This window comes from Melanerpes formicivorus, unplaced genomic scaffold (genome assembly GCF_026170545.1).
Source record: "Melanerpes formicivorus ecotype bairdi unplaced genomic scaffold, bMelFor1.0.p_v2 SCAF_7, whole genome shotgun sequence".
Taxonomy (NCBI): domain Eukaryota; kingdom Metazoa; phylum Chordata; class Aves; order Piciformes; family Picidae; genus Melanerpes; species Melanerpes formicivorus.
The window spans coordinates 25,433-37,232 of NW_027142359.1; the positions used below are offsets into that span (position 1 = coordinate 25,433).

Here is an 11,800-nt window from a genome sequence, read left to right on the forward strand (position 1 = left end):
AAGGAGACCTTCATGCAAGGACCTCCATTGCCCTCAAGGAACCATCTGCAAGATGACCTCTGGGTGGCCTCAATGTGTGCACCACCAACCAACCTGTGAGGAGATCCAGTGCCAGAAGGGTTCCCTCTGCCAGGTGGTTGATGGTTGGCCAAGATGTGTCCAACACAAGATGTCCTCAAGGGGACCTTCATGCAAGGACCTCCATTGCCCTCCAGGGACCTCCTGTGAGCTGCTGGACACTCAACCAATCTGTGTCCACAAACACCACCCCTCCTGTGAGGACCTCCAGTGCCCCCTGGGCACCTACTGCTCCTCGCTGCCCCCTTGGCCTCGTTGTCTTCCCAGCCCTGTCCTGCTGGGCTCCACCCCTTGGGGTCACCTCCTCTCCCTCCCCCACTCCGCTCCTGGCACCTCCCAACCTTACCCCCCCTGCCCCCACGGCCTCTGCACCGCCCCCACCCCCGCCCTGTCCTGCCAGGAGGTCTCCTGCCCCCCTGGCACCTTCTGCTCCGCGGCCCAGGGCCACCCCTCCTGTGTCTCCCAAGCCTCCTGCGGGGATGTGCGCTGCCCGCGGGGCACCAGGTGCCAGCTGCTGCGGGGGTGGCCGCGGTGCCTGCAGACCACCAGGGCCAAGCGCGGCGCCTCCTGCGCCCAGGTCTCCTGCGGGCCTGGCGCCACCTGCCGGGAGGAGTCGGGCGGTGCCCGCTGCCTGCCGCTGCCCCCCAGCTGCTCCAGCGTGGCCTGCTCGGGCGGTGCCAGCTGCCGGCTGCTGAGAGGGGTGCCAACCTGCCTGCCTCACCCAGTGCCCTGCTCCCTGGTCGGGTGCCCGCCCCAGACCTCCTGCCAGCTGCTGGGGGCTTGGCCCAGCTGCGTGCCTGGGGAGGCCTCCTGCCAGGACGTGCAGTGCCCAGCGGGCAGCAGGTGCCAGGTGGTGGGCACCTGGCCCAGGTGTGTCCTCACCGAGGCCTCCTGCCAGGACCTCCTCTGCTCCCAGGGCACCACCTGCCAGGTGGTGGAGGGGTGGCCCACGTGTGTGAGCAGCAAGAAGCCTTCCTGTGATGACCTCCAGTGCCCAGCAGGAACCAGATGCCAGCTGGAGGGCACCAGCCCCAGATGTGTCTCCATCAACCCAACCTGTGATGACCTCCAGTGCCCAGCAGGAACCAGATGCCAGCTGGAGGGCACCAGCCCCAGATGTGTCTCCATCAACCCAACCTGTGATGACCTCCAGTGCCCAGCAGGAACCAGGTGCCAGATGGAGGGCACCACCCCCAGATGTGTCTCCATCAACCCAACCTGTGATGACCTCCAGTGCCCAGCAGGAACCAGGTGCCAGATGGAGGGCACCACCCCCAGATGTGTCTCCATCAACCCAACCTGTGATGACCTCCAGTGCCCAGCAGGAACCAGGTGCCAGATGGAGGGCACCAGCCCCAGATGTGTCTCCTCCAAGCCAAGCTGCCAGGACCTGGCTTGTCCCAAGGGCACCAGATGCCAGCTGGAGGGCACCACCCCCAGATGTGTCTCCATCAACCCAACCTGTGATGACCTCCAGTGCCCAGCAGGAACCAGGTGCCAGATGGAGGGCACCACCCCCAGATGTGTCTCCACCAAGCCAAGCTGCCAGGACCTGGCTTGTCCCAAGGGCACCAGGTGCCAGATGGAGGGCACCAGCCCCAGATGTGTCTCCATCAACCCAACCTGTGATGACCTCCAGTGCCCAGCAGGAACCAGGTGCCAGATGGAGGGCACCAGCCCCAGATGTGTCTCCCCCAAGCCAAGCTGTGATGACCTCCAGTGTCCAGCAGGAACCAGATGCCAGCTGGAGGGCACCACCCCCAGATGTGTCTCCCCCAAGCCAAGCTGCCAGGACCTGGCTTGTCCCAAGGGCACCAGGTGCCAGATGGAGGGCACCAGCCCCAGATGTGTCTCCATCAACCCAACCTGTGATGACCTCCAGTGCCCAGCAGGAACCAGGTGCCAGCTGGAGGGCACCACCCCCAGATGTGTCTCCATCAACCCAAGCTGTGATGACCTCCAGTGCCCAGCAGGAACCAGATGCCAGCTGGAGGGCACCACCCCCAGATGTGTCTCCATCAACCCAACCTGTGATGACCTCCAGTGCCCAGCAGGAACCAGGTGCCAGATGGAGGGCACCACCCCCAGATGTGTCTCCATCAACCCAACCTGTGATGACCTCCAGTGCCCAGCAGGAACCAGGTGCCAGATGGAGGGCACCACCCCCAGATGTGTCTCCATCAACCCAACCTGTGATGACCTCCAGTGCCCAGCAGGAACCAGGTGCCAGATGGAGGGCACCACCCCCAGATGTGTCTCCTCCAAGCCAAGCTGCCAGGACCTGGCTTGTCCCAAGGGCACCAGGTGCCAGATGGAGGGCACCACCCCCAGATGTGTCTCCACCAAGCCAAGCTGCCAGGACCTGGCTTGTCCCAAGGGCACCAGGTGCCAGCTGGAGGGCACCACCCCGAGGTGCCTCCCCTCCCCCGTGCCAGAGCCCCCCCTGGTGTGCCACGTGCAGGGCCCCCGGCGGTACCGAGCCTTCGATGGGCAGCACCATGAGCTGCCCTCCGGCGCCTGCAGCCACACCCTGGTGGCCACCTGCGGGCCTGGGCTGGCCCCGCTGCAGGTGACGGTCGGGGGCCAGGCGGGCAGAGGCCTGGGCACCACCTTCGGGCACCTCACCCTCAGAGGGGACAACTACGAGGTGGAGCTGCGGCAAGGAGAGGAGAACCTGGCCAGGGTGAGGACCCCCAGCCCCTGCCCATCCCCACAGGTGCCGCAGCTGGGTGGCGGAGCCGGGCCCCCAGCACCTCCCCAGCCCCGCGGAGCTCGCCTCTGGGCGCTGGTGGCAGCCCCCCAGCCCCTGGCCGGCTCCAGCCAGCCTTTGCCCTCCTCCCGCGCAGGTGTCTGGGCAGCCGCTGCGGCTGCCGCTGGCGCTGGGCGGGGGCCGGCTGCGGCTGCAGCGCGGCGGGGGGCAGCGCAGGGCCACGGCGGCCGCGGGGCTGAGGGTCAGCCTGGGCGGCGACGGAGCGGTGACGGTGACGGCGCCGGCGGAGCTCCGCGACCGGCTCTGCGGGGCCTGCGCCTGGCGCTGGGCGGCCGACGGCAGGGGGCAGCAGCTGCGGTGCGGTGAGTCCGCGCCCGGGGGGAGGGCGGAGGGAAGGGAGGAAGGGAGCGTGGGAAGCGGTGGGGGGAGGTGACTTAGAGGAAGACGAGAGGCTCGATAAGTTTCTTGTATTAAGCTGCTATTTCGGCGCCGGACACAGGGAGCCTCCCTTCAAAAGACCTGTGTGCCTGCAGGGAGTCCTGTGCGGGCTTTTGTACAAAGAGCTGTGCATCCCGAATGACAATGGCCTGGTCACTGTCGCACAGAAAAGCCCAGACAGCCTCTTTCTGTACACAAGGTCATCTGTCTATAAACAACAGAAGTATAGATAGAGATAGATTATATATATATATATATATATATATATATATATATATATATACCTCATTTGATCTTTGGTATAGATAGATTATATATAGATATAGATATAGATCTATATAGATATATATATACACATATAGATAGATTATATATATATATATCTATACCTCTATCTATAGATACATTATATATAGATCTAGATCTATATCTATATAGATATATGTATACATATAGATAGATTATATATATATCTTTCTATACCTCTATCTATAGATAGATTATATATAGATCTAGATCTATATCTATATAGATATATGTATACATATAGATAGATTATATATATATATCTATACCTCTATCTATAGATAGATTATATATAGATCTATACCTCTATCTATAGATAGATTATATATAGATCTATATCTATATCTATATCTATATCTATATCTATATAGATAGATATATATACATATAGATAGATTATATATATATCTATACCTCTATCTATAGATAGATTATATATAGATCTATATCTAATCTATATCTATATAGATAGATATATATACATATAGATAGATTATATATATATATCTATACCTCTATCTATAGATAGATTATATATAGATCTATATCTATATCTATATAGATATATATATACATATAGATAGATTATATATATATCTATACCTCTATCTATAGATAGATTATATATAGATCTATATCTATATCTATCTATATAGATATATATATACACATATAGATAGATTATATATATATATCTATACCTCTATCTATAGATAGATTATATATAGATCTATATCTATATAGATATATATAGATATAGATAGATGATGTATATATCTCTATATCTCTATACCAAAGATCATTTGATCTAAGACTAGCAGAAGCAAACTACTGAAAACTCCTGCTCTTCCTTACCTCTGCAAATGCTGTCTGCCTGCTCCTCTCCCCCTCCCTGCATCCCAGCATCCCAGCCGACAATGGGGAGTTCCTTATCGACTCTGTTACAAATAAGACTTTTCTGTTCATCAGAGGAGGCCTTGGGTGGAGATGGATGGAGGGAGACGGCTGGAAATGACGGAGGAGGGCATGGAGGTGGCTGGAGAAAGTTGGGCGGATAATGCTGGAGCTGGCCATGGCTATGGCTGCCTGCTGGCCCTTCCAGAAACTGCCCTGCCCTCACCTCTTCTCCTCCCGCCCCACAGGTCCCTCCTGCTTCCTTGAAGGTCCCCAGGAGCCTTGCACCACCATGGGTCCCTCTCCTACTCCCAGGCCCGTCCACGTCCCCGGCCCTGCCACCTGCTCTATCCTGGGCCTGGGCCACCTCCGGACCTTTGACCACCTCCACCTCCAAGTCCCCATCTCCTGCACCCAGCTCCTGGCTGGTTCCTGTCCCAGGAGCACCTGGCAGGGGCTGGAGCCCTTCCAGGTCTTCCTCCATGGTGGCCCTGGTGGTGTCGAGGCCGTTGAGGTCCTGGTCCAAGGCTCTCATGTGGGGCTGGAGCCTGGGAGGGTGATGGTGAGTAGGTGACAGGGGTGCACTGAGTAAAGGGGGAGGAAGGTGTGAGGAGGGTGGTGGGAGGGGGTCAGAGAGACACAAAGAGGGTGTTGGGGAGGTGGAGTAAGTGGTGAGTAACCTCTGAGGAGGTCTTGGACCTTGAGTGGAGTCTTGGGCCTTGAGCAGAGCCATGGCCCTTGAGTAGAACCTTGTTGCCCTGCTGCTAGTCAGTCGGGTGAGTAAGTGGTGAGGAACCTTGGAGGAGGGTTTGGATCTTATAGTGAGTACTGAGCAACACACGAGTAGCTGAGCAAGCTGGGAGGACGTAAGAACAGGAGAGTAACCCCTGAATAGCACCCAAAAGCTCTCCAGGCTCCCCTCAACCCACTCCCACCCCCCAGCACCCCCTCACTGGCCCCAGTCTCCCCTGGTTTCACCCCAGCCTCTCCCCTTCCTCCCCGGCAGGTCAATGGGGCCCATGCCAACCCACCCCATGCCTCGGGGCTCGCCTGGGAGACGCGAGGCTGGGACGTGACCCTGAGGACCCCCCAGGGGGTGGTGGTGACGCTGGATGGGCGCCACGGGCGGGTGAGCGTCCGGCTGCCCGAGGCGGGGGGCAGGGGCAGTGCCCTCAGGCTCTGCGGCCTCTGCGGCGATGCCGACGGAGACCCCAGGAATGACGGCGAGGCCGCGGTCCCGGCGGGGGCTAAAGGGTGTGGGGAGGTGAGGGAGTGTGGGGAGAGGGGAGAGGGAGCGGCTGGGGGCTGTGGGGTGGTGCTGAGGCAGGAAGGACCTTTCCACCGCTGCCATCGCCTGGTGGACCCCTGGAGCTACTACCAGGACTGTGTCGCCGATCACTGCCACCACCCCGAGGGGGTCTGCAGGGTCCTGGGGGCCTACGTGGCTGCCTGCCAGGAAGCTGGGCAGGAGGTGCTGGGGTGGAGGACAGAAGACTTCTGTCGTAAGTACCACCAGAACCCCACCTGAGCCCCACCTGAGCCTCACCTGAACCTCACCTGAACTCCACCTGAACCCCACCTGAGCCCTACCTGAACCCCACCTGAGCCCTACCTGAATCCCACCTGAACCTCACCTGAACCCTACCTGAACACCACCTGAGCCCCACCTGAATCCCACCTGAGCCCTACCTGAATCCCACCTGAACCTCACCTGAGCCCTACCTGAACACCACCTGAGCCCCACCTGAATCCCACCTGAGCCCTACCTGAATCCCACCTGAACCTCACCTGAACTCCACCTGAGCCCCACCTGAACCTCACCTGAACTCCACCTGAGCCCCACCTGAGCCCCACCTGAACTCCACCTGAACCCCACCTGAACCCCACCTGAACCTCACCTGAACTCCACCTGAGCCCCACCTGAACCCCACCTGAACCCCACCTGAGCCCCACCTGAACCCCACCTGAACCCCACCTGAACCTCACCTGAACTCCACCTGAGCCCCACCTGAACCCCACCTGAACCCCACCTGAGCCCCACCTGAACCCCACCTGAGCCCTACCTGAACTCCACCTGAATCCCACCTGAGCCCTACCTGAATCCCACCTGAGCCCCACCTGAACCCCACCTGAACCCCACCTGAGCCCCACCTGAGCCCCACCTGAACCCCACCTGAGCCCTACCTGAGCCCTACCTGAGCCCCACCTGAGCCCCACCTGAACCCCACCTGAGCCCCACCTGAGCCCTACCTGAGCCCCACCTGAGCCCTACCTGAACCTCACCTGAGCCCCACCTGAATCCTATCTGAGCCCCACCAGAACCCCACCTGAGCCCCACCAGAACCCCACCTGAGCCCCACTAGAACCTCTCCAGAATCTCTCCAGAATGCCACTGGAACCCCACCAAGCAGGCCCCAGAGGTGTAGCTGGAGGACACCAACCCCATGGAGCACCCAAGCAGGCTCTGGACCCCCCTTGGGTGACCTCCTGCCCATGTCCTCTCCTCTGTCTCCTCCCCCACCCCTTGCAGCCCCCAGGTGTCCCTTGGGCAGCCATTACTCCACCTGCATCCCTGCCTGCACCCAGGGGTGCCGAGAAGGTTGTATGGCCAACCACCACCACCTTCCCCAGCCTGGTGGCCCCCAGGGGTGCCCGGAGATGCCACCAGGTGGCAGCAGCAGGCCGGGCACCAGCAGCAGGCCGGGCACCTGCCGGGCAGTGGGGCCCAGGCACTTCCTGAGCTTCGACGGTGCCACTGTGGCCGTGGCAGGGCACAACTGCTCCTACGTGATGGCCAGGAGCTGTGGGCCAGCCGGTGGTGGCCACCCTGGCTTCGAGGTGACTGTGGAGGACCCCCCTGGAGGTGACCCAAGTGGCAGGAGGGTGATGGTCAGGCTGGAGAAGCAACATTGGGTGCTGTGGGCAGGACGCCCAGGAGAGGTGGAGGTGAGGAAGTGGCCTGGGGGAGGGTGGAGTGGGGTGGGGTGGAGAAGGGTGGGGATGGGTGGAGATGGTTGGCTGGAGGAGGTTGGAGGTGGAGAAGGTTGGATGGAGATGGATGGAGAAGGTTGGAGATGGGGATGGAGAAGGTTGGATATGGAGATGGAGATGGATAGAGGAGGTTGGATGAAGAAGGTTGGAGATGGATGGAGATGGAGAAGGTTGGTTGGAGATGGATGGAGAAGGTTGGAGATGGATGGAGATGGAGAAGGTTGGAGATGGATGGAGAAGGTTGGATGGAGATGGATGGAGAAGGTTGGAGACGGATGGAGATGGAGAAGGTTGGATGGAGATGGATGGAGAAGGTTGGAGATGGATGGAGATGGAGAAGGTTGGTTGGAGATGGATGAAGAAGGTTGGAGATGGATGGAGATGGAGAAGGTTGGATGGAGATGGATGAAGAAGGTTGGAGATGGATGGAGATGGAGAAGGTTGGTTGGAGATGGATGAAGAAGGTTGGAGATGGATGGAGATGGAGAAGGTTGGATGGAGATGGATGGAGAAGGTTGGAGATGGTTGGCTGGAGAAGGTTGGGGATAGCAGGAGATGGCCCTTGCCCACACCCCTCCCCCACAGGTGGACGGCCTGCTGCTGCCCCTCCCCCTCTGCCCTGCCGCCGGCAGCTTCTGCGCCACCTCCGGCGGCTCTGGCACCGACCTGCTGCTGCCTGCCCTGGGGCTCCACCTGCGCCTGGGCCCTGGCACCGCCCTGGGCATCTCCCTGGCCTCCTCCCATCGCAACCTCACCTGCGGCCTCTGCGGCAACTTTGACGACCTCCCCCACAACGACCTCCCCCCCAGCGACCTCCCCCACAAGGACCTGCCCCAGGTTCCCCCCGGGGGCTGCCCCCGGCCCTGCCTGGGCCCTGCCTGCCCCCCCTGCCGCCAGCCCCCCCGGAGCGCCTCCCTGCACGCCGAGCTCTGCGGCCTCCTGGCGGCTCCCGGAGGCCCCTTCGGAGCTTGCCACCCCCTGGTCCACCCTGGCGCCTTCTACCACATCTGCTTGAGGGACCTCTGTGAGACCCCCGGGGACAAAGAGGTCCTCAGGCAGGTCCTGGAGGACTACCAGGCCGCCTGCCACCAGGCTGGGGCGAAGGTGGCACCCTGGAGCCTCCCCGATGGCTGCCGTGAGTGGAGGGCCCTGGGGAAGGGGTGGGTGGGAGGTGCTGCTGCTGCTGCTGGGACCTGCTGGGTGGGCTGGGGCTGGCCTCCACCCTTCATGTTCTCCCCCTCTTTGTCCATCCATGACCTTCTTATGAGGCCAGGATGACCTCTAGGTGTCCACCCTTGATGTTCTCCACCTCTCCACCCACCTCTGACCTGTCTCTGTCTCCTTGTCCCCACCCAACAGCCCCATGGTGCCCACAGGAGGACCCAGGCTGCCAGCCAGGAGCCAGCTGTGACCCTCCACGGAGGCTGAGGGACCTGACAGGTGAGGAGGCCACCGTGGGACATGGAGATGGAGGTGGAGGGGACATGGAGATGGAGGTGGAGGTGGTGGTGGTGGAGAGATGGAGGTGGAGGTGGTGGTGGAGGGGAGATGGAGGTGGAGGGGAGATGGAGGTGGAGGTGGTGGTGGAGGGGAGATGGAGGTGGAGGTGGAGGGGAGATGGAGGTGGTGGTGGAGGGGAGATGGAGGTGGAGGTGGTGGTGGTGGGGAGGTGGTGGTGGAGGTGGTGGTGGTGGTGGAGGTGGTGGTGGTGGGGAGGTGGTGGTGGTGGTGGAGGTGGTGGTGGTGGGGAGGTGGTGGTGGTGGTGGAGGTGGTGGTGGTGGGGAGGTGGTGGTGGTGGGGAAGTGGTGGTCATGGGGAGGTGGAGGTGGAGGTGGTGGTGGGGAGGTGGAGGTGGTGGTGGAGGGGAGGTGGAGGGGAGATGGAGGTGGAGGGGAGGTGGAGGGGAGAGGGAGGTGAGATGGAGGTGGAGGTGGTGGTGGAGGGGAGATGGAGGTGGAGGTGGTGGTGGAGGGGAGATGGAGGTGGAGGTGGTGGTGGAGGGGAGGTGGAGATGGAGGTGGAGGTGGTGGTGGAGGGGAGATGGAGGTGGAGGTGGAGGTGGTGGTGGAGGGGAGATGGAGGTGGAGGTGGTGGTGGAAGTGGAGGGGATATGGAGATGGAGGGGACATGGAGATAAAGATGGTGGTGGAGGGGACATGGAGATGGTGGAAGGGACAGGGAGGTGGAGAGGACCTGGAGAAGACCTCCTTCCCCCTGTTGTCTCCTTCAGGCCAGCTGCTTGGGTCTCTGCCCCTGGGAGGTCCCCAGCTGGTGGTCCCTGGGGGGCTCCTGGGGCTGCCCCTGGGGCTGCCCCTGGGGCTGCCCCTGGGTCTCCCACGCCTGCCAGGGGTTGCCCTGGGGCCCTGAGTTGTCACCTCTGGGGCTGAGGCCACTGAGGGGCAGCCAGAAGAGGACAACCCAGAACTGGCTGTGGCCCAGGGTGCTGTCCCCTGGGGCCTGCTCTGTCCCCACCCACAACTGCTCCTCAATAAAAACTTCTGGGGCCATGTTGGGCACATCTCCAGCACCTTGGGGCCACTTCCCACAGCCTTGGGGCCACCTCCCATCACCCTGGGGATATCTCCTATGGCCTTGGGCACATCTCCACCACCCTGGGGACATCTCCAGCACCTTGGGGCCACCTCCCACAGGGTGCCACCCAGATGCCACCCAGCACCCACAGGTGGCACCCAGGGACACCCAGCACCCCCACCAGTGTCACCCACCAGCGCCTCCCAGTGCCACTCACCAGTAACACCCAGTACCACCCACCAGTAACATCCAGTGACACCCAGTGGGGGGAACTGGGGGCAATTGGAGGGAAGGGGGGGGGGAGGGAGGAGTAGAAGGAACAGGGATGAAATTAGGAGGAACTGGAAGCATCTGGGGAGAATTGGGGGGGGAACTGGGAGCAACTAGGGTGAACTGGGAAGGAACTGGGAGGAACTAGGAAGTAGCTTGGAGAGAACTGAGAGAGAACTGGGAGCAAACTGGGATGATCTGGGAGGAAACTGGGAGCAAAATGGGAGAGAACTGGGGGGAGAATGGAGGGAACTGGAATGAAATTGGGAAGAACTGAAAGAATCTGTAGGGGGAACTGGAAGGGAATTGGGGGGGTGGAACTGGGAAGGAACTGGGAAGACCAAGGAAGTAACTTGAAGAGAACTAGGAGCAAACTGGGATGAACTGGGAGGCTCCTGTCTGCCCTGTCCCACTCCTCCTGTTCCCCCCACCCCCCGCTTCCTCCCCCTGCTCTTCCCTCCCACTTCCTTCTCCCCCCTTTCTTCCCCTGCTTCCTTCCCTCCCCTTGTGATAGCTCCCAGTTCCTGCTTGACACTGTGCTGGTTGTTACTGGTCTGTTATTGGGAGGAGGTTAAGGCACCAAGGGTAGTGGGGAGGGAGGGGATCTGGTCCCAGTTAGGGCAGGTAACTGGGACTGGTTTGATACGGGGAGCAGGTCCCAGACTGGGCATAGGGCTTGGGGGTCACTGAGGGCAGGGACGGAGCCAGAGACCAACTGGGAGCAGTTTGTCCTCCTGAGGAAGATCTTCCACTGCCTTCATCCTCTGTGGCTCTGAGCTGCACTCTCTCCAGCAGTTCCCGGAGCTCCTTCCTGAGCTGAGGGCCCAGAGCTGGCCACAAGGCTCCAGCTGTGGCCTCGGCAGGGCAGAGCAGAGGGGCAGGAGAACCTCTCTGGACCTGCTTCCAACAGCCCTCCTCCCTCAGCCCAGGCTGCCCTTGGCCTTTCTTGGCCACCAGAGCTCACTGCTGGCTCCTGGGCAGCCTCCCACCCGTGGGCACTGCGCCCGGGCAGGGAGCTTCAGACCTCCCTGCCTGGTGCCTTTGGGCACCACTGGGCACACATCTGGCACACGGCACACACACATCTGGCACTCATCTGGCACACACCAGGCACAGCAGAGAGTAAGGCAGAGAGGAGTCCAAATGCCCCTGCGGTGCCTTTGCCCTGGCAGCAGGGCAGGGCTGGAGCAGCAGCACTCGGGGAGGGCTCTGGGGGACTCCAAGGCTCCTCTGAGCCTCTCAGCCAGGTGCTGGTCGCTGCCTGCCACTCCCAACAGGCAGAGCTGGAGGCTGCCAGGAGCTGCTGGCAGGGAACAGGCAAGGAACTGGGAGCAATCTGGGGGAACTGGGACGGAACTGGAAGAGAACCGGGAGGAACTGGGAAGTAACTTGGAGGGAGCTGGAGGGGAACTGAGAGGAAACTGGGTGTGGCCGGTTGACGTTGCCCCCTTAAGAAAGGGAATATGGTGGACGGAAGTTGGTAAACGGAAGGAATAGTCTAAACTAATTTCATTGGATGAGTGGGAGGAAGCACTTCTGAGCTGGGACTATACTGGACATTTCCAGCACTTCTCAGTCAG

The 11,800-nt window shown here is 60.5% G+C and overlaps 1 protein-coding gene across 1 annotated transcript; it reads left to right on the forward strand.

Annotated features, from left to right (window-relative positions):
* The first annotated feature begins 2,308 nt into the window (after positions 1 to 2,308).
* On the forward strand, positions 2,309 to 9,916 carry LOC137442645 (IgGFc-binding protein-like). The gene is made up of 8 exons (XM_068141644.1): positions 2,309 to 2,761; positions 2,925 to 3,150; positions 4,675 to 4,988; positions 5,433 to 5,928; positions 6,957 to 7,372; positions 8,003 to 8,552; positions 8,777 to 8,857; positions 9,649 to 9,916. Exons 1-8 carry the CDS (start codon positions 2,309 to 2,311, stop codon positions 9,783 to 9,785), a joined length of 2,673 nt encoding a protein of 890 aa, XP_067997745.1. The 3' UTR covers positions 9,786 to 9,916.
* Positions 9,917 to 11,800: the final 1,884 nt, after the last annotated feature.